At 39.0% G+C, this 16,464-nt stretch overlaps 1 protein-coding gene across 1 annotated transcript; it reads right to left on the bottom strand.

Annotated features, from left to right (window-relative positions):
- Positions 1-646: 646 nt before the first annotated feature.
- On the bottom strand, positions 647-15,838 carry LOC108682498 (E3 ubiquitin-protein ligase TRIM33; the record flags this gene model as incomplete). The annotated part of the gene is made up of 14 exons (XM_047885105.1): positions 14,107-15,838; positions 12,603-12,805; positions 10,995-11,114; positions 10,539-10,618; positions 9,690-9,869; positions 8,821-9,015; positions 8,303-8,439; positions 6,643-7,280; positions 6,116-6,405; positions 4,868-4,976; positions 4,040-4,828; positions 3,400-3,500; positions 2,669-2,772; positions 647-748 (listed from the first exon to the last, which is right to left on the bottom strand). Coding segments are annotated over exons 1-14 (4,672 nt in total), but the record flags the coding sequence as incomplete, so codon positions are not given.
- Positions 15,839-16,464: the final 626 nt, after the last annotated feature.

Raw genomic sequence — 16,464 nt, 5'->3', positions numbered from 1 at the left:
TTCGGATGGAGGCAACGCGATGGAGTATTTAACCTTGCAGCGATTCAAAGTTCCCAGCAATGTGTTGTGTCATGTCATTAAGTCAACTGACAACACCCAATAATGTATCAATAGGTCTCTTACGTGCTTATGGCCACATAAGCACCTCCCGACAAGGAATAAACATGAACCAAACCAGGTACACACCACATCCCCGGATATGGGGATCTCTTCAGCTATGGTCCACATCAACATCCATAGCTTTGGACAACATCAGTAACCCTCTCCAACTATGGACCACATTATTATCGATATTTCTGAGCCACATTGGCACGCAAGAAGTTGCAGACATTGGCGTGGACATGGAGTAATGGCTTGAGCTCAGGTAACTGCTCCGTGTCGAAAGTGGTTGACGCAGGATAGCACAACAGGTACCACACTAGCGTGGTCGTGGGAGACGCCTATACTAAGCTTGGCAACTTGTTTCCTGGAGGGACCTTACGGCCGTAAGCTGAAGCGGGACCAGGGATGGTTTGCCTTACCTAGTCAGGTATGTCATTGACTGGTTAACCTAACCTTTGCCTATCGTCTCCAGTGCTGGTTTGTCAATGCCGGACTTAGGTCAACCCAGGACCGGTTAAGCTAAGCGTCGCAAAGACTTGTTTACCTGAACGTCTCCTAGCGAAGAGTTTGGCAGGGTCGGCGTTAGGGCTGGTAATGGGCGAGGCTTTGACGGCGACTGTGCCTGGAGGTGCAGGCTCCTGAGGGCCTACAGGGACGGGACGAGCACCCAATCATAACCCACACAAATACACCAGGGCAGGCAATGCTTAATTTAGCCATGAAATAGGTTCGTACATTACGACAGAACAGGAAAATGGAACTTCTATGAGACTGATTAACGGAAGTTGTTCAATGAAAGAATTAGTTAATGTTGTTTACTAAATAAGTGCTAACGACGGCAAGAAAATAAAACAATATCCGAGTGAAAAAGATATAGTGGACATGGTTATGCCGAACTAATGTGAATTTTTTTCTCATTGATCAGAGAGGCAATCATTGAAGGAAAACAATATCAAATCCATAAGCCAAGTCTAATAATCTGTTTAGCTGAAATTCGCTGCAAGTAGGTTAGTTAAATTTAAAGAAAATCATTAATTGGGGTTTCGTTAGCTAATCAGTTACAATTTTAGATAATAATTTACAATAATGTGAGAGTATAAGAGATTAGGAGTTTAATTGAGCAAAACGAAAGCATTTGTAATCAAGCAATGCAAGTATATAAAAAATACACCACGCAGTAATCAAATCTCGATGCAGAGTAAAAATTAATAATTAGTAAGCTAATTCAAGGGATAACTTAAAAAATCAGAGATATAGAAGCCCCCCACAATAGCGAAGAAAGTAAGAGCAACAAAACGTAGTAGACCAAGTAAGAAAATAATAGGCCAAGCAGCAGCAAACTCTGTTTCACTGGAATAACGTGCAGCGTTGTTAGAAATTGTTTTGAAATGTGTATTAAATTCCAGAAGCAAAGTTATACATAATCCCAGCGTTGATGAGCGTGCAAGTGCACGGCAATGAAAAAAAAAAATGTTAATATCGTGCTCGAGACTCAAGAATTATTATAACAATAACGAATGATTGAGGCAGTAAAGCAGGTATATTCTTCGTAATCTGCCATGAGATTACTGCATGAACTACCAGATCCCAGTGCAGAGAGTTTGGCAGAAGAGACACTTTAATAAATGGTAAATATGTTATGCCAAGCGACGTGGACAGAATGGATTGCCCTGGTGCACAAAATTAAAAGGTTAATATTTTTATTAAATTTTCGGGGTTGAAGTTGGGATATTTCGTCCCCAAACTGAACCCGAGACAATGAAGACACAGGATACGAAGCTGGAACCACGAAAGCCCAATATATTAAATAATAATTAGAAAGCCCAAATTAAACAGTCTAGAATTAAATTATTAGAATTATTAAATTAAATTGAAGCTGAAAGAAAATTAAGCAATGTTCAACAAAATAAATATCTAAAAAATAGTATGTAACTTAAATTCTAATGATACACGAGCAGTAAATAAGAAGAGAAGCAAATAGAGACTTTAATATTATAATAATATTAATAAGATCGATGAGAACAATGCATTGGGTGCATGATTTAACAAACATCAAGAGTTGATGTATTTAACAATGCCAGAGCTTCAAGAAGTTCCTCATCAATCGTGGTTTCTTGTCATCGATCTAGACACAAACTTTTTCAATACTCGCCCTTAGCAGCGTTGGTATTAAATGGCAATGATTCAAAAATATTTCTATCTAAATGAACGAGTAATCAGCACAACAAGGGAAGGAAGTATTTACGTCTGGCAAGCTGTTTTGACTTGATATCTCCTAAGGTTGACTACTTTCTCAATAAATAATTTAATTTTAATTATAATTAATAATAATTTAATAAGCACTAGTAATTTAATATAAGAAAACACCACTAGTAATTTATTATAAGAAACATCACTAATAATTGATAATAAACAACACTAGTAATTTAATAAGAAACATCATTAGTAATTTAATATAAGAAACATCACTAGTAATATAATAAGAAACAACACTAGTAATTTATTATAAGAAACAACACTAGTAATTTAATAATAAACAACACTAGTGATGGTAAATATTAAGAACCTGCTAGTGAAGGAGCGCTGTCAACAGAACTAGCGCTGCTCTTGTCCCCGAAGATGGCTGAAGGACTACATGAGCTGTCAGCCGCGTTACTGTCCGGCGTCGTCCTGCACATTATTAACACAATAAATAAAACAATAATAATTTCATCTACAATATTCGAAGTCAACGCCTCTGAAACACTATTGTGCTTCTAAGGAAATGAGCCTCTTGTTTTCTGGGCAAAAATATACGACCAAGCGGGAATGAGGAGCAATGAAAACTGACTTGCAGATGAAGTGCTTGCAAGTTTTCATTAGTGCCGAGTGGAAAAAATGTCGGTAGTATGAGAAATTTCTTCAATTTCTAAGTCCTTTTAATGGAAATAATATTGTTATTTATAATTGGCCCTGATTGATTTAATTTGTTTTAAATAAAATTAAAGAACGAGTTCCAGCACTCCCTCAGCTTTTAAAAGAAGGCTTTAAATTGTATATATTGAAGCCGCTGAAATACTTTATGACAGGCCAGTAAAGCAGTCTTACAAGATAATAGATTGTTGGACGATGATTCAAGTAATTCATGAAAATTTCACTCTTGTATTGAATTTCGGAAACTTTGTCGTGGGAACGTTCACTTGTAGACAACTCCAGATCTTGAATATCAAAATGTTAGTAGAATAGGAACTGTCTTAGGAATAAATAAGCCACACGTTATGAAAAAACAGAACGGATGCAAAGTTCGTTACAAGGCACCTGCTCTTAGAAGTCGATGTCGAGGCTGAGCCGCCCTCGGTGAGGCTGCTGAAGGAAGGGAAGGCGTTCGAAGAGCTCTCGCCGCCGCTCTTGCCTTCGCTCTGGCAACATAAATATTATATAAGAATATTATAGAACATACCAGCTGAAACTTCATTATTTGAGGCCAACGTAAAGTGCCAAAATCAAGATTATGCTAAAACACATAGGACAAGAGTTGCTGAGCTTAAGTGTTGAAATGAGAATACTGATGAACCTGGAACATAAACACTGATGAAAATGAAACTGCAAAACACTGAAGCACCAAAACTGATGGAAATGAATGAATCCATTACACTGAAGCACCAAAACTGATGGAAATGAATGATCAACACTGACGAGAGTGAAGCATCAATACAGATGGAATTGAATCATCAATACTAATGAAACTGAAGCATCAACACAGATATAACTAAAACAGCAGCATTGAAAAAGCGGAAGCATCAACACGGATGCAATTGAAGTAGCAACACTGATGAAACTTCATCTTCAACACTGATGCCGCTGAACCTTCAATTCATATAGATCAGAAACACCAACACTAATGAAACTGGAACATAGAAGATAGTATTTGCATTCAAATTGCTAGAGAGGAACTCACGGCGCTGGAGTCTTTGAGGTCGGCGGGCACTTTAGGCAGGATTTGTCTGAAGAGTTTAGTGAGAGAAGGCAGGTTGGACTGTGCCGATGAGGAAGAGACTCCCCCCGCCCCAGGCTGACTGGTCGGGGCGCTGGGGACGAGCGGGGCCGTCTTGTTCGAGGTGAGCATAATCTTGAAGGAGTTGTCGAATGCTTGCGATGATATGGAGACCATGGGCTTCACGTCAGGCGCGTGGGGCGTGTGCCACGACGAAGGGGAGGGACTGCTGCGCTCTTTCTTGACGTTAACGCCATACTGTTGCTGCTGCTGTTGTTGTTGCAGTTGTTGCTGAGGTTGTTGTTGATGTGGAACTGCAGGACCGTGCGTAGTGCTGCTGCTGTGAGGTGACGCTTGTTGAGGTCTCAGCTGCTGAGGATATCCCGAGCAGTCCTTAGTTAGAGAGTTCCTGAGAATGCCAACACTGCCCACCAAGGCGGTAACTTTGGGCTGCTGTTGTGGGGGCGGCAGGGGAGTGATGCTGATGCCTGACGCTCCTGGAAGCTGCCCCGCCATCAGGCTCAAGTTGGGGGGCGCTGGTGCAGCCCCAGCTGCGGCGGCGGCGGCCATGGCGGGGGTCATGGAGGCGCTTGCGGCGGCCATCACCGCCGCTGCCGCCGCCGCTGCCTGGTTGCAGGCGCTGTAAGCAGCAGCATTTAATCGTCGCTGCTGCTGTTGTTGCTGCTGCTGCTGCTGATGGTGTTGTTGCTGGTGATGTTGATGCTGCTGCTGTTGTTGTTGCATATGATGCTGCTGCTGCATATGTTGGTGTTGCTGCTGTTGGTGTTGCTGCTGTTGGTGTTGCTGTTGATGCTGCTGCTGCAGTTGCTGCATGCGGGCAAGGTGGGAGTTGTAGTTGGACTTGTAGGAGCCTCCAGGCGCCAGCAGTCCTCTGAGGTGGCTGCAAAAGCAGCAAGTTGTCAAAAAAATATTTTACTGAAATTTATAGCACCCACAAAAGTTGAACACCACACGAGTGACACAATAATCCAAGTTCGATTCGCAATTGATTTTGAGTTGATGAAAAATCAAAATTAATCCAAGAAACAGCCTTTAATCCTAGAAAAATTAATACTAGAATCCGTTAAATCAAATGTAACAACATATACACGTTATACTTAATATATAAAAAAGCTCACTAGGTTTCAATAATCAAATGAGTTAGCAATAAGATTAACAATGGTCATAGGTGATTCTGGAACGTCTATCGTTTTCTCTTTTTGGTCTAACACATGGAAGTAAGTTCAAATCTCACAATCGCCTGTTCTTTTAAACGTGGAGAAATTGGGGAAGATATCTAGGTTTTGATCTGAAGCACCAAGGTATATGTACAGTAATGCCTAAAGATATTCAACTGAACCCACAGAAATTTCCATTGGTTCATTATTCAAGACTTTGCACCTTGCATTCTGCCTCACGTTGTGAGGTCACACGAGCAAGTCAAAAATGCAGAGTGAGAATTAAGACACAAAATGAGACATGCTGAGTAAATGGACGCGACTTGAGTTGTGAAACAGAAGGTTCAGGCACTCCTTATACTTGTGTTTAAACTGAAGATGGACGTTAAGGATTGGGACAACATAAAAATTATCGAGTTCAACGGAAAGGTTCAAACTCTGATTTCAGTGACTCCAACATCTAGTTTCTAGATTAATGCAATAATGTATATGACATCGTTTGCTTCAAAGGTCACAAGCTTTGTAATGTTTTCTAGTTGCCACTCCAACAACTCATGAACACTTATATTCGATTAAGTTGCGACGAGATTACATTCAGAGCAGGTGCCAGGGCTGCTTTGAGTTACTTGCATGGAAATCAGTACAGATGTAATCTGGGAATATGACAATTTTTCAAGTTGATGCACAATTTGGAAAGCTATTTGTTTATTAGTCAAGTTTGTAGGCATTGAGTCGGTTGACGCTTCAGTTAGACTAGGGTTCCTTGTGAACTGTTTGTTACACGCATAGTGTAAAGTTAATCAAAGAGCCCAAAATCTTAACAAAATTTTACTGTTTGGCGATGTAGCCACAATTGACTGACCTTGAATCTAAACCGATGGGATGAGTGGACGACGAGACTGAAGGGGCAACATCGGAGGACGCACGATTCGGAGCAGGCAAGTGAGGAGGCATGCGATGGTACGGCGGGGGAGTGCTGTGCTGCTGTTGTTGCTGCTGCTGATGGGGGTGTGACGTTCCCAGACCGCCCGATGGGGGCATCCCTGCCCCAGGCTTTGGCTGGATCCGCACCAGGCCAGGAGGATTGCTAGCGCCGTGTCCGTAATTTGCGTACTTTGAATGCATGGCAGGAGGTCCAGAGCCAACGACTCCCTGCAGTATAAATAATTAGCATTAGAAATGGTTATGAGCTGGAGGATCTTAAGAGTTTGAAATTAAAGAATAAGTAAATATATCAAGTCGAGGTCAATATGCATAGCCAAGAAAAATAAGGAGGATCTGAATGTTTTAAATCTATATAACAGGTTAAATTATCTCATTAAGTGGAGGTACATTCTAAGAGACAATAAAAATAATGAGGAAATGCTCTTAATTAATAAGCAGTATGACCTGCATGAGATGCTGCTGCTGTTGCTGCTGCACGTGTGAATGCATGGGAGTGAGGGCAGGAGGCTGAGGAGGGTTGTACATCATAGTCGGTCCTGCGATCGGTGCTTGCAAGCCGCTGTGCATGCCATGCTGCTGCTGCTGTTGAATAAGTTGCTGGTTGATGGGCATGGAGGAACAAGTGGGGTCTACAGTAGACTGTTGGCATGACAAGGCGCTTGTCTTGCTACATGAGGGAAGCAAACTGGCCGTAATGTTGCCCGCACAACTACTTAGAACACCTGTGCCCGCAACACCGTTTTTGCCGCTGTTCATACAGGAGCTCAGGTTATTGTTTACTGAAATATTATTGGCGTTGTTCATCATTTGTCCGGTATTGTTGCTGCTTGCATTGAGGCAGGAGGACACAGAGCTGCCGTTGTTGTTGGCAGCTACAGAAGAATCGCCAGCAGCTGATGAATTAGTGGAGGCTGAACACGAGGCGGTGGAGGAAGCAGACGTGGTGGACGTGGTGGAGGTACTGGATGAGGTCGACGTCGTAACCGTGGTTGTAGAGGAGCTGGAAGTGGCTGACGAGTCGCTGCTGGAACTTGGAGGATAAATCTTATTGTCCACCAACAAGTAGCCAACATCCTTCAGAGCTGCACAAAAATCCTCCAGTGAGTATTGTAGATGACAAAAATGTGATTCAATTTCTCAAAAAAAAAGGATTTTTTTTCCTCTAACCAACTGACAAAAACAAGGCACACCCAATTTAATTACTAAATAATGAGAGTTTCAAAGCCAACGCGCGGATTTGTCTCTCAAATAATACATTTTTGCCAATGAACTACATATCGGCCAGATGAGGTAACACTATACGAGATACAGCTTCATTTTGAGTAAATGTACACTGCTTGAAAAGCCGGCCGGATGATCACGCAAGATGAAAACTGCTTGCCTATTTATCATGAATGCCAAATCCAAAGGCGTCACGGACCAAACCCAAATGCAGACAGATTTGGAGGAGGTCTTGGTTTGCTATTAAGGCTATTAAGGACGTTCCTACCGTCAGAGCAGGTCCCCAAATTTTTAAGCTGTCTCTAACTTTGCACCGAACATATAATAGCAGGTGAGTAACTCACAAGCCTTTGAAAACCTTCATGAACGATTGAAATTAAGATGCAAACGCTCTGAAAACATTTAAATCACATTTCAGCACAGAGCTTACACATTGATCCTTTGTTTAGTGATATTCTCGGTATATACTGTGCTTTTTTCCATTTTTCTACACAATATTTAGCCCACACCCAGATTTTTACAACCTTTGTCTTAAAGCAATCAAACTGAGCTACAAGACCAAAGAGCAAAGACAAAAATTTACCAGAGAGAAGCTGAAATTCTACAGAAAAACATTTTACCGGCAAGGACTGAAAAAAAGAGTAGCAGAAAGATTATTTTAACATTACAACATCATCTCAGTAGAGAACAATGATGAATTCCAATGACGCATTTAACACACTTCTAAAAAATAAATAACGTCCTTGTCTGAGTAATGTTGTAAACCTATCGCAAATCAATAGCGACATTCAAATTGTTCCTGAAAATTTCTCCCGTATAAATTGAAAAACAACAACGTAAAATATAGGAGACAGTGAATTTCATGTGCTCCAAGTGATCGTACCTTTCCCCAGTCCACGAGATTCGCTGGAGATGCGCAGAGAAATTTCATCGCTCGAGTTGAGCTTGGCGCGGAAGCGATCAAAAAGATGTCGATCAGGAGAATCTTTATCAACTTTCAGTACTTGTTCCATCAGGAGCCTGCAAACTCAAGATAAATTAATAAACAAGTAGCCATGAGCCCATGATACGACCATGACCATAATACACCGTGTATTTCTGGGCAATCAACGTCACAGATATACCGGTAAGTATTTTAGAAGTTATGCCTAAATGTTATTCTACTATTTTATTAGCTTGAAAATTGGCCAGGTTTACTACTGTGAGCTTCGATTATTGAAAATTTCGGGATTTCAGGACAAACAAAGTTATGAAAGGTTGTATATAGAGCCGCCTCAAGGTGAAATGTTCATATTCACGAATTGACAATCGCATCAGACAGCCCTTCTCCCTGCTCAGTATTTTATAGTGTATAACAGTCATTATGAAAAAAAATTCTACTGCCTTGATGGTCTCACTCACTTTTTGCTGTAGAGCAACGCAGTGTCGCTGCTGGTGTCAAGCACAGTATTGAGGACCTGTGTGCAATGGTCAGCCTGGCCGCCAAGATGCTGCAGGACTTCTTGTTTCTTGTCCAGCTGCTCCTGCTTGCTGTTGCACACCTCCGACAGCATCATGATGAGAGCATTGCCCCGGTTACGAATAATTTCCACAAACCTGCGCAACAATTCGTTTATACTGCTAGAAAAACTGTAAAAAAATATAACTCCGTGGGTACTCACTGCAGTGAGTGACAGAGAGCGCATTTTCTCGTCGACGAAAACGTGAAGTCACGGACGGACAGACAGACGGACGGACAGACGGACATGGCGAGCACAATAGTGCATTTTTTTCATAAATGAGAAAATGCGCTAAAAACGGTCTCGTCGGCGTTCTAGTTGCCTGCTGCCAAGTGAAAAGAAACGGTTTCTCCGTTTTTATTTTCAGATATTGTACGGGTTTTCAGTGTTAAATTAAAATAAAAACGGTCACACGGTGTTTCTTTTCACGTGCCGGCCGGCCACTAGAACGCCGGGGAGATCGTTTAACGGTGATTTTTCTAACAAGGTACCAATGCTGATCAGAAAATAAATTTGAGCACGCGTCAGAATGACTAACGATCGATCCATTATAATTCTTCAGTTATCTCAACAGAACAAACACAAGGATAGTCAACATTTTCTTGCAAATTAAATCAAACATTTCACTGCAACCCAAAAGCAAAGACATTTGACAATTGAGAACACAATTGAAGAGAGCACTTGCTATGAAATGATTAAGATTTCAGCAGCATAAGCAGCCATAGTTGGTAATGGTAATGATGGCGCTGTGGCAAGTCACTCTTCACTCACGTTTCTACAAGTCTGTTGATATCTGTCCTGACGCTTTCTTCCTTCTTGTTGATTTGACGGCGCCGTTTGCCGACCAACTCTTTAGCACTTTCTATGTAGCTTCTCTTCACTTGAATATCCCGCAAATGCTTCCTTAATTTGTCTCTAGTTTGTCCGGCCATTTCCTCCGCAAACTTGTACCTGGACACAATTGCAAGTCATTATGAACCAACAGATATAAAATGTTTGAAGCCATAATGAAGCCATCAAAAAAATGTGTACCAATCAAAATATAGAATCAATTGTGCTTCAGTAGAATGGACTTGAACAGCAATTAAGAGGATATATCATTAGGAAGATAGGAAAATATTAATAATAATATTATGATAAATAAAATGAATAAATATCTATCTTTTTCTTCAAAAATAAAGTGAAGATAACTAGCTTTCACTCCAGAGATGATTTCAAATACGGCTCGGTAAATGATATGGAGATGATGCTGTATGCAAGATCAGCAAGCCATCACAAATCTTGAATGAGAGAAGCATACCCTAGTGGGTGCAAATGCATGTGACATGCAGTTGCAGATAATTTAAAGTACCGTAGACTGTCGTGTCAGTAATTCAACATGATCAAGCAAGGTATATGAATACTCTCTCGAAGTATTGATCGCAACTGTTACAGATGAACGAAACTAAGTTTAAAATAACATCTACCACTATCAAAATCTTAGAATTGTTTAATAATTTAAAGAGGAAATATGATTGAAAATATATCTAGCTTGAGAGTTAGTGGGTTAAATTGGCATTTAACTGAATGCTTTAATTATTAAACTAAATTATTAAATATTAAAATTATAAATTTAAAGACCTGTGCTCACGGTGCTCCATGAGCTGGCAGTCGCGGCATGTGAGCTGCTCGCAGGTGGTGCAGTAGAGGTGCAGCTTCTCCTGGAGGCAGGACACGTACTTTACTTTATGACACTAAATACTACAAACAGCTAAAAGACTATATTATGAAAAGATTATTAAGAGCTAAAAGATTATATTATTACCAGCTAAAAGATTATATTATTGAAAGATTATTAACAGCCAAAGGATTATATTATTGAAAGATTATTAACAGCTAAAAGATTATATCTATTTGGCTTAAATATAAGATATATCTCTAGAAGGCTTAAATATTACATCCAATTCAGTGAAAAATAATATGTGTGCTCTTTTAGCAAGCAAATATTGGCAGCGTCAACATGGGTCAACAAAGCAGAGCGCATTTGTGTAAATAAAAAGAGTGTACTAAGAGAGGTCATAACAATGAAAGACAAACCTTTGGATGAGCTGTGCAGTTAATTGATTTTGTCACAAGTTTTCCAACATTATCAGCCTCCTCCACCTCTTCTTTGCTCCTTAAACTGTGGTCCTTGGTTACCTTCACTCGCTTGTGGGCCTGCACAAGCAGAGTACAAAATACCGTAAGTTATGAACTGTTTCATCTGTTTCATAGATATTCAGCAATTTAATTTAATCAATTAATTTAATTATTTAACATTGAATAACAACAAGGATCCCTGAATTTTCCATTTGGCTGTCCTAACAGGGTTTCAATTTTTTTCACAAACATGGCATCTATAAAACATAATATACACATTAAACGACAAAGGGCTTAGTCAGCAACACTTGCAGTATGTATACTCTAGGTATATGGCATCTTAATATATTATGCCAAGTTACTACAATAACATTTTGATCAGATGACACAAATAATGGGAAGTTGTTCTTAAAATGATTGATTTGGAATACATGGAACCTAAGCCAAAACAAATATATAAAGATGGAAATTATCACTGATAACATTACAATGTTGGATGGATATTTAAAGCAAGAGTTGAATATATGCAAGGGAAGATTATGTGGAGCTAAAGATCTTCAAACCAATTATTGAAACCAGATAGAAACGAAAACAGAGCACTTGTATTGCAGGGCACTAATGCATTTCATATAAATATATTTAGCTTCTGTGCCGGTAGTATAAATTAACAATTAATTAACATACACCTGGGAGCTGATTATTTTTAACTATGTCCTATTATAGCATGATGTCAATAAACACTATATTCACTAGATAATAGTAATATATTATTATACATAATTGTAAGATATTATTACAAAAACTCAAGAGACTCAAAGCATCAGCACACCTCATATTACAAGCAAATGTATGTATACGTACTTCTTGTTGAGCTACACAAAATTGAATTTGAGTAGCTGACAAATTCAATTTGGATTCTCTTTTAATATCTACCTACCTATATTTGGATTCACTTCAATAAAGATTATAGTTATTGTTAAGTATTTTTGGTCTTGATATTGAATATTCATTATTTCTTATTATTAAATCAACATTTACCCCTCACCAAACAAAGAAATGATCAGTTTAGCCTGAAATACAAATGTCATCATAAGATAACAATTGAGGTGTCATAATTCATGAAGATAATTTAGGGTTTTGATTTTTATCAAGGACTACTACACACAGGACATGCATAGCCTATGTCCAGCCTCTGCTAGCAGAGGCGATCGCCTACACTATGAAAATGCTGGTGTTTTAGTGGCATCAACAAATGATATGCCCATAATTGTTTCATACAATAGTATTACAATGTGTGTAGTAGTCCTTGGTCTCTGGGGCGACCGACTTGGCTGGCCCCAGAACTGGGTCTAGGCCCCGCCTCGCGCCATGAAGCGAGGCGGGGAGGGTCAACAACAACAACAACATGAAACAACTTTCCATTAGTCAAATTTATACATGCTGGCTATTTGATCAGAAAGTATAATGCATTTGATAAAACAGTTGTTGATACCCAAATTTGTTTATCAAGAGAGTTCATAGTAGGAAGCTAACTAACAATGGTTCAGTAAGACTAGATTGCATCACCTGTAGGCAGGCATCACAGAGCCACTCAGCGCAGTCAATGCAGAAGAGGCTGCCCGGGGCCTCATCGGAGCAAGAGGTGCATGTGTAGACCTGAGCTGACGATGCTCCAGTGACGGGAACAGCCTCACAGATGAACATGTTGTCAATTATGTTCTCCTGGGTGAAGCCTTTCTTGCACACAGGGCAGTGCAGCAGAGGATCCACTGGGCAAAAAGATTTAATTAATCTGCGTATAAATGAAGATTATATAAAAATAGATAAGATTATGCTATCCAGTTCTATATCGCTTATTGGCCAATTTGTGAGTGCTCCTATTCACATCAGCCCACAGGCAAGTCTTTTTTTATAAGCCATTTAGGCAATCCTGCCTAATATATCTTTAAACTTGTTAAGTGTGGCTATGTTGTACTCGGCACATTTCATACTGGTAGTACAGCCCACTGGAGGGTCATACTGCACTCAATGTGTTAATCAGCCAAGAAAAAATCAGTATTTGATACAGAAACAGAAGAAAAATTTGCTTTCAAAATTTTTTAAACAATTCTGCTGTTTTATGCTAGTCTTTCTATGAAACCTTTGACATGAATAATGAAAAACTCATTTTTTTTGCCCAACACATCCATATCAGCACAAAGTTAGCAGTAATTGAGAATCTAAAAATTAAGAACTGTGAGAACAACTACATACATATTATTTAAAGAAAGAATTCGTATTAAAAAAAAGAAAGTGTTTATATCTATATCAGTGCGCATCACCAATCTTGCTCTCCAGGATTGCAAGCTCAAGTCAATAATCAAAACTTTTCCTAAGAACAAAGATGTTATAAATGCCAGGGTCCATTCTTTAAAAACTTGCTAGAGTTACACTCAGCAGCCCATGCACATATAGAGGCTGATTTTTTGCAGGTCATTGGTGGTTTTAGAACATGGCCTGTGATTGACTGATGGAATTACAACTGTTTGCTTTTTTGAAAGCATGACCCCTAACCCCAGACCACTGATATGTTGTAAAATGGGGAAAAGTATTTAAATGCATTGCACTATGCAGGTATGGAAAAGCTGTAACTTAAATTATTCAAATAAAAAGAGATGGCAACTAATGTCATCAGTTACGAAAAAAAAAATGAAATTTCTTTTGCGGGAAGTCCATTTTTTTCACAGTTTCATAACAACACACTGGATTGTGTATGGTCAAGAAATGAGAAATGTATATAAATATATTAGTTGAAGTTTGTGTGTGGCTTTGTTTTGGGTGGCACAATACTTTACATGTGGGGATTTTACTTGTGCCTGAAGCCCTGAAATCTCATTCTTACTTGGAAAAATATTGAGATATTGCAAACCTAACATAAAATAAATAAATAAAAAATTGCAATTTAATTTTGCAAATGATCAATTTGCATGTAACTTCTTCAAGGCAATTGATTCCCACATACATGTTCATAATTATTTAATGCTTAATTTATATATAACTGATTGATAATATTCAAGAATACAGATCTTACTTGGTAAAATGTCATCATCTTTCATTGCAGGCTGCATGGCTTCATGGCCAACACACTTGTTGCAAGCTGAGTGCAGGCAAGGAAGTAGCTTTGGCTCTTGATCGAGAACAAGTGCATTGCAGTAAACGCACTTCACAACCTCCCAGTTGAACTCCGAGACTCCCACATCCCCTTGTCCAACTGTAACTTTGCCTTCACCATTGCTACTCTCACCACTGCTGCAATCACCATTGATAGTTCCTTCAGGATACTCCGATCCATTTGATGATGAAGTAGGAACAATTGGTGGAGTAACCGCAGCAGGGGCAGCTCCTGATGAAGGTGCAGGTAGGGGTGGACTTTCACTAGCAGTGTTGCTCTCATGCTCATCTTCGACAGTTTGACCAGATGCTGAAACTTGAAAATCTGTCTCCATAGCTTCATCCATTGTGCTTGCTTCTTCAATATTTAGTTGAGATGGAACTTCACTTGGCAATATTAGGCTATCAGTTGCATCATGAGGCATTGAGTTATCAATATCAGCATTTGTAGGTGGTGATTCATGCTGCTCAGAAGATTCATCTCTAGAACCGCATTTGTCAACTCTGGACACATAAGGTCCATCAACAACTTCATGATTCATTTCATCATAGCCATTTGAAATGGAAAATGTTTCACTATTAAGATTTTCTTCCTTGCCTGCACTATGTTCAATCTTCAGAGCATCATCAATATTTTCAATAATATCCATACCAAGATTGTCATCCAGATGATTGGAACTGGATTCTGAATGATTGTAAACATTTTCTTCTACTGGGAAACTTTGCTTCGGTGAAATATTTGAATCCAGATTGGCCATCTCAGGCTCAGTTGATTCTAAATTTGAAGTAGCAAACAATAAATTTGAACTATCATTTATTGTTTCAAGACTAGTAATAATGCTATTAGACTGACCAAATGTTTTATTATTGTTTTCTAGGGTACATTTTTGTAAAACACCATCAGTGTGGTCATCAATTGTCAAGTTGGCAGTTTCAGAATCAGAGTCTTTCAGCTCTGATTCAACATTGTTACCTACATTCAAATTTGTATCATCATATTGAAGTTCTAGATTATTTTGAAGATCATTTTCCAAAACTTCACTCTCATTGCATTCTTCAGGAAGAGTGTTCATGAATTTTTCGTCATTTGAATCATCTCTGACATTATTTTCATCTATTTCTTCATCTCCTCTGTCTTCAAGCTCTGAATCATCTCTAAGTCTTAGTGAAAATTCTTCTGTTTCTTCAGATGCATCTTCAAGTTGATGGTTTTCATCCATTTCATTTCTCGCAGCAATGGGATCGTCTGATGTATCGGGAAACGGAAGATCGTTCATGCTGGTATCAGCATCAGAAAGAGGCAAGTGGAAATCATTTTCATCTAAACTGCTATTAGGAAATCCATTATCTCGCTCGTGATCTTCAGGCATACCGTCCTGGGAAAATTCAGAAGTGGTTTTAGCTTCGTTTGACGGAGTTGTTTCATTTGCATTTTCATACACTCCATTATCCTGCTGATATTCGTCAGTTTGCGCACCTGTTTTGTCTAACACCAGGGTTTCAAGCGTTGTAAGAGGCTCAAAATTAAGAGAAGCTTCCGCCATTATCACAATAACATATTTAAACTTTTGACATTGAAAGGAACAAACGTTTTTTATAGCGTTTTCTAGGTGAAAAATGCCGTAAGCCCACCCGACATGTTTCTTGTTGTTGTAGCTGTGGGAAACTGTACGCTCTGAGATGGGAATTTTTTAATCATTCCGAATTCAATCCATTGAGCTCAGGTTTAATAAAATTTGTTTTCACATACGGTAAATTTAAATTTTTACTGTATTTTTTATATTTTTATTTGTCTCTGCTGAACGCATTCCTTATATATATGACAAGTAGGGCTTTTATTATTTCTCTACCTGTCAAGGGAATTCCCACAGAGAAAGAGGTTGGAAGCGTTTCGCGGGTTTCACGAAGTTGAACGCACCAACTCAACTTATAAAAATTATGTACAAAATGTATTGCAATGCAATTTTTCGTCTTGCATAAATCTTGGCTCTTGATTACTTTCAAGAGTAATAGTGTTGACTAGTTTTTGTTTAATATTTTGGGGATGTATTTAATACCACACGCCAACTTTAGGATAAACCCTGAAAAATAATATACATGAATTACCCCTCAGGTTGACGTTTTGCCATTATCATTTTGAAATAATATACCAAGTCCGCAAATATTGAGAGTAAGTTTGGGAGCAAGTTAGCATGCGATAATTTTGAGGAACTCCCTTACTTCTATTCGTGAAAAATTGCGCAAATTTTACAGAAAAAGTTTTCACACATGAACCCGC

The sequence above is a fragment of the Hyalella azteca genome, unplaced genomic scaffold (genome assembly GCF_000764305.2).
Source record: "Hyalella azteca isolate HAZT.00-mixed unplaced genomic scaffold, Hazt_2.0.2 contig16906, whole genome shotgun sequence".
Taxonomy (NCBI): Eukaryota; Metazoa; Arthropoda; class Malacostraca; order Amphipoda; family Hyalellidae; genus Hyalella; species Hyalella azteca.
The sequence above is the reverse complement of the archived record's forward strand: the minus strand, read 5'-3'. Positions and strand labels throughout refer to the sequence as shown.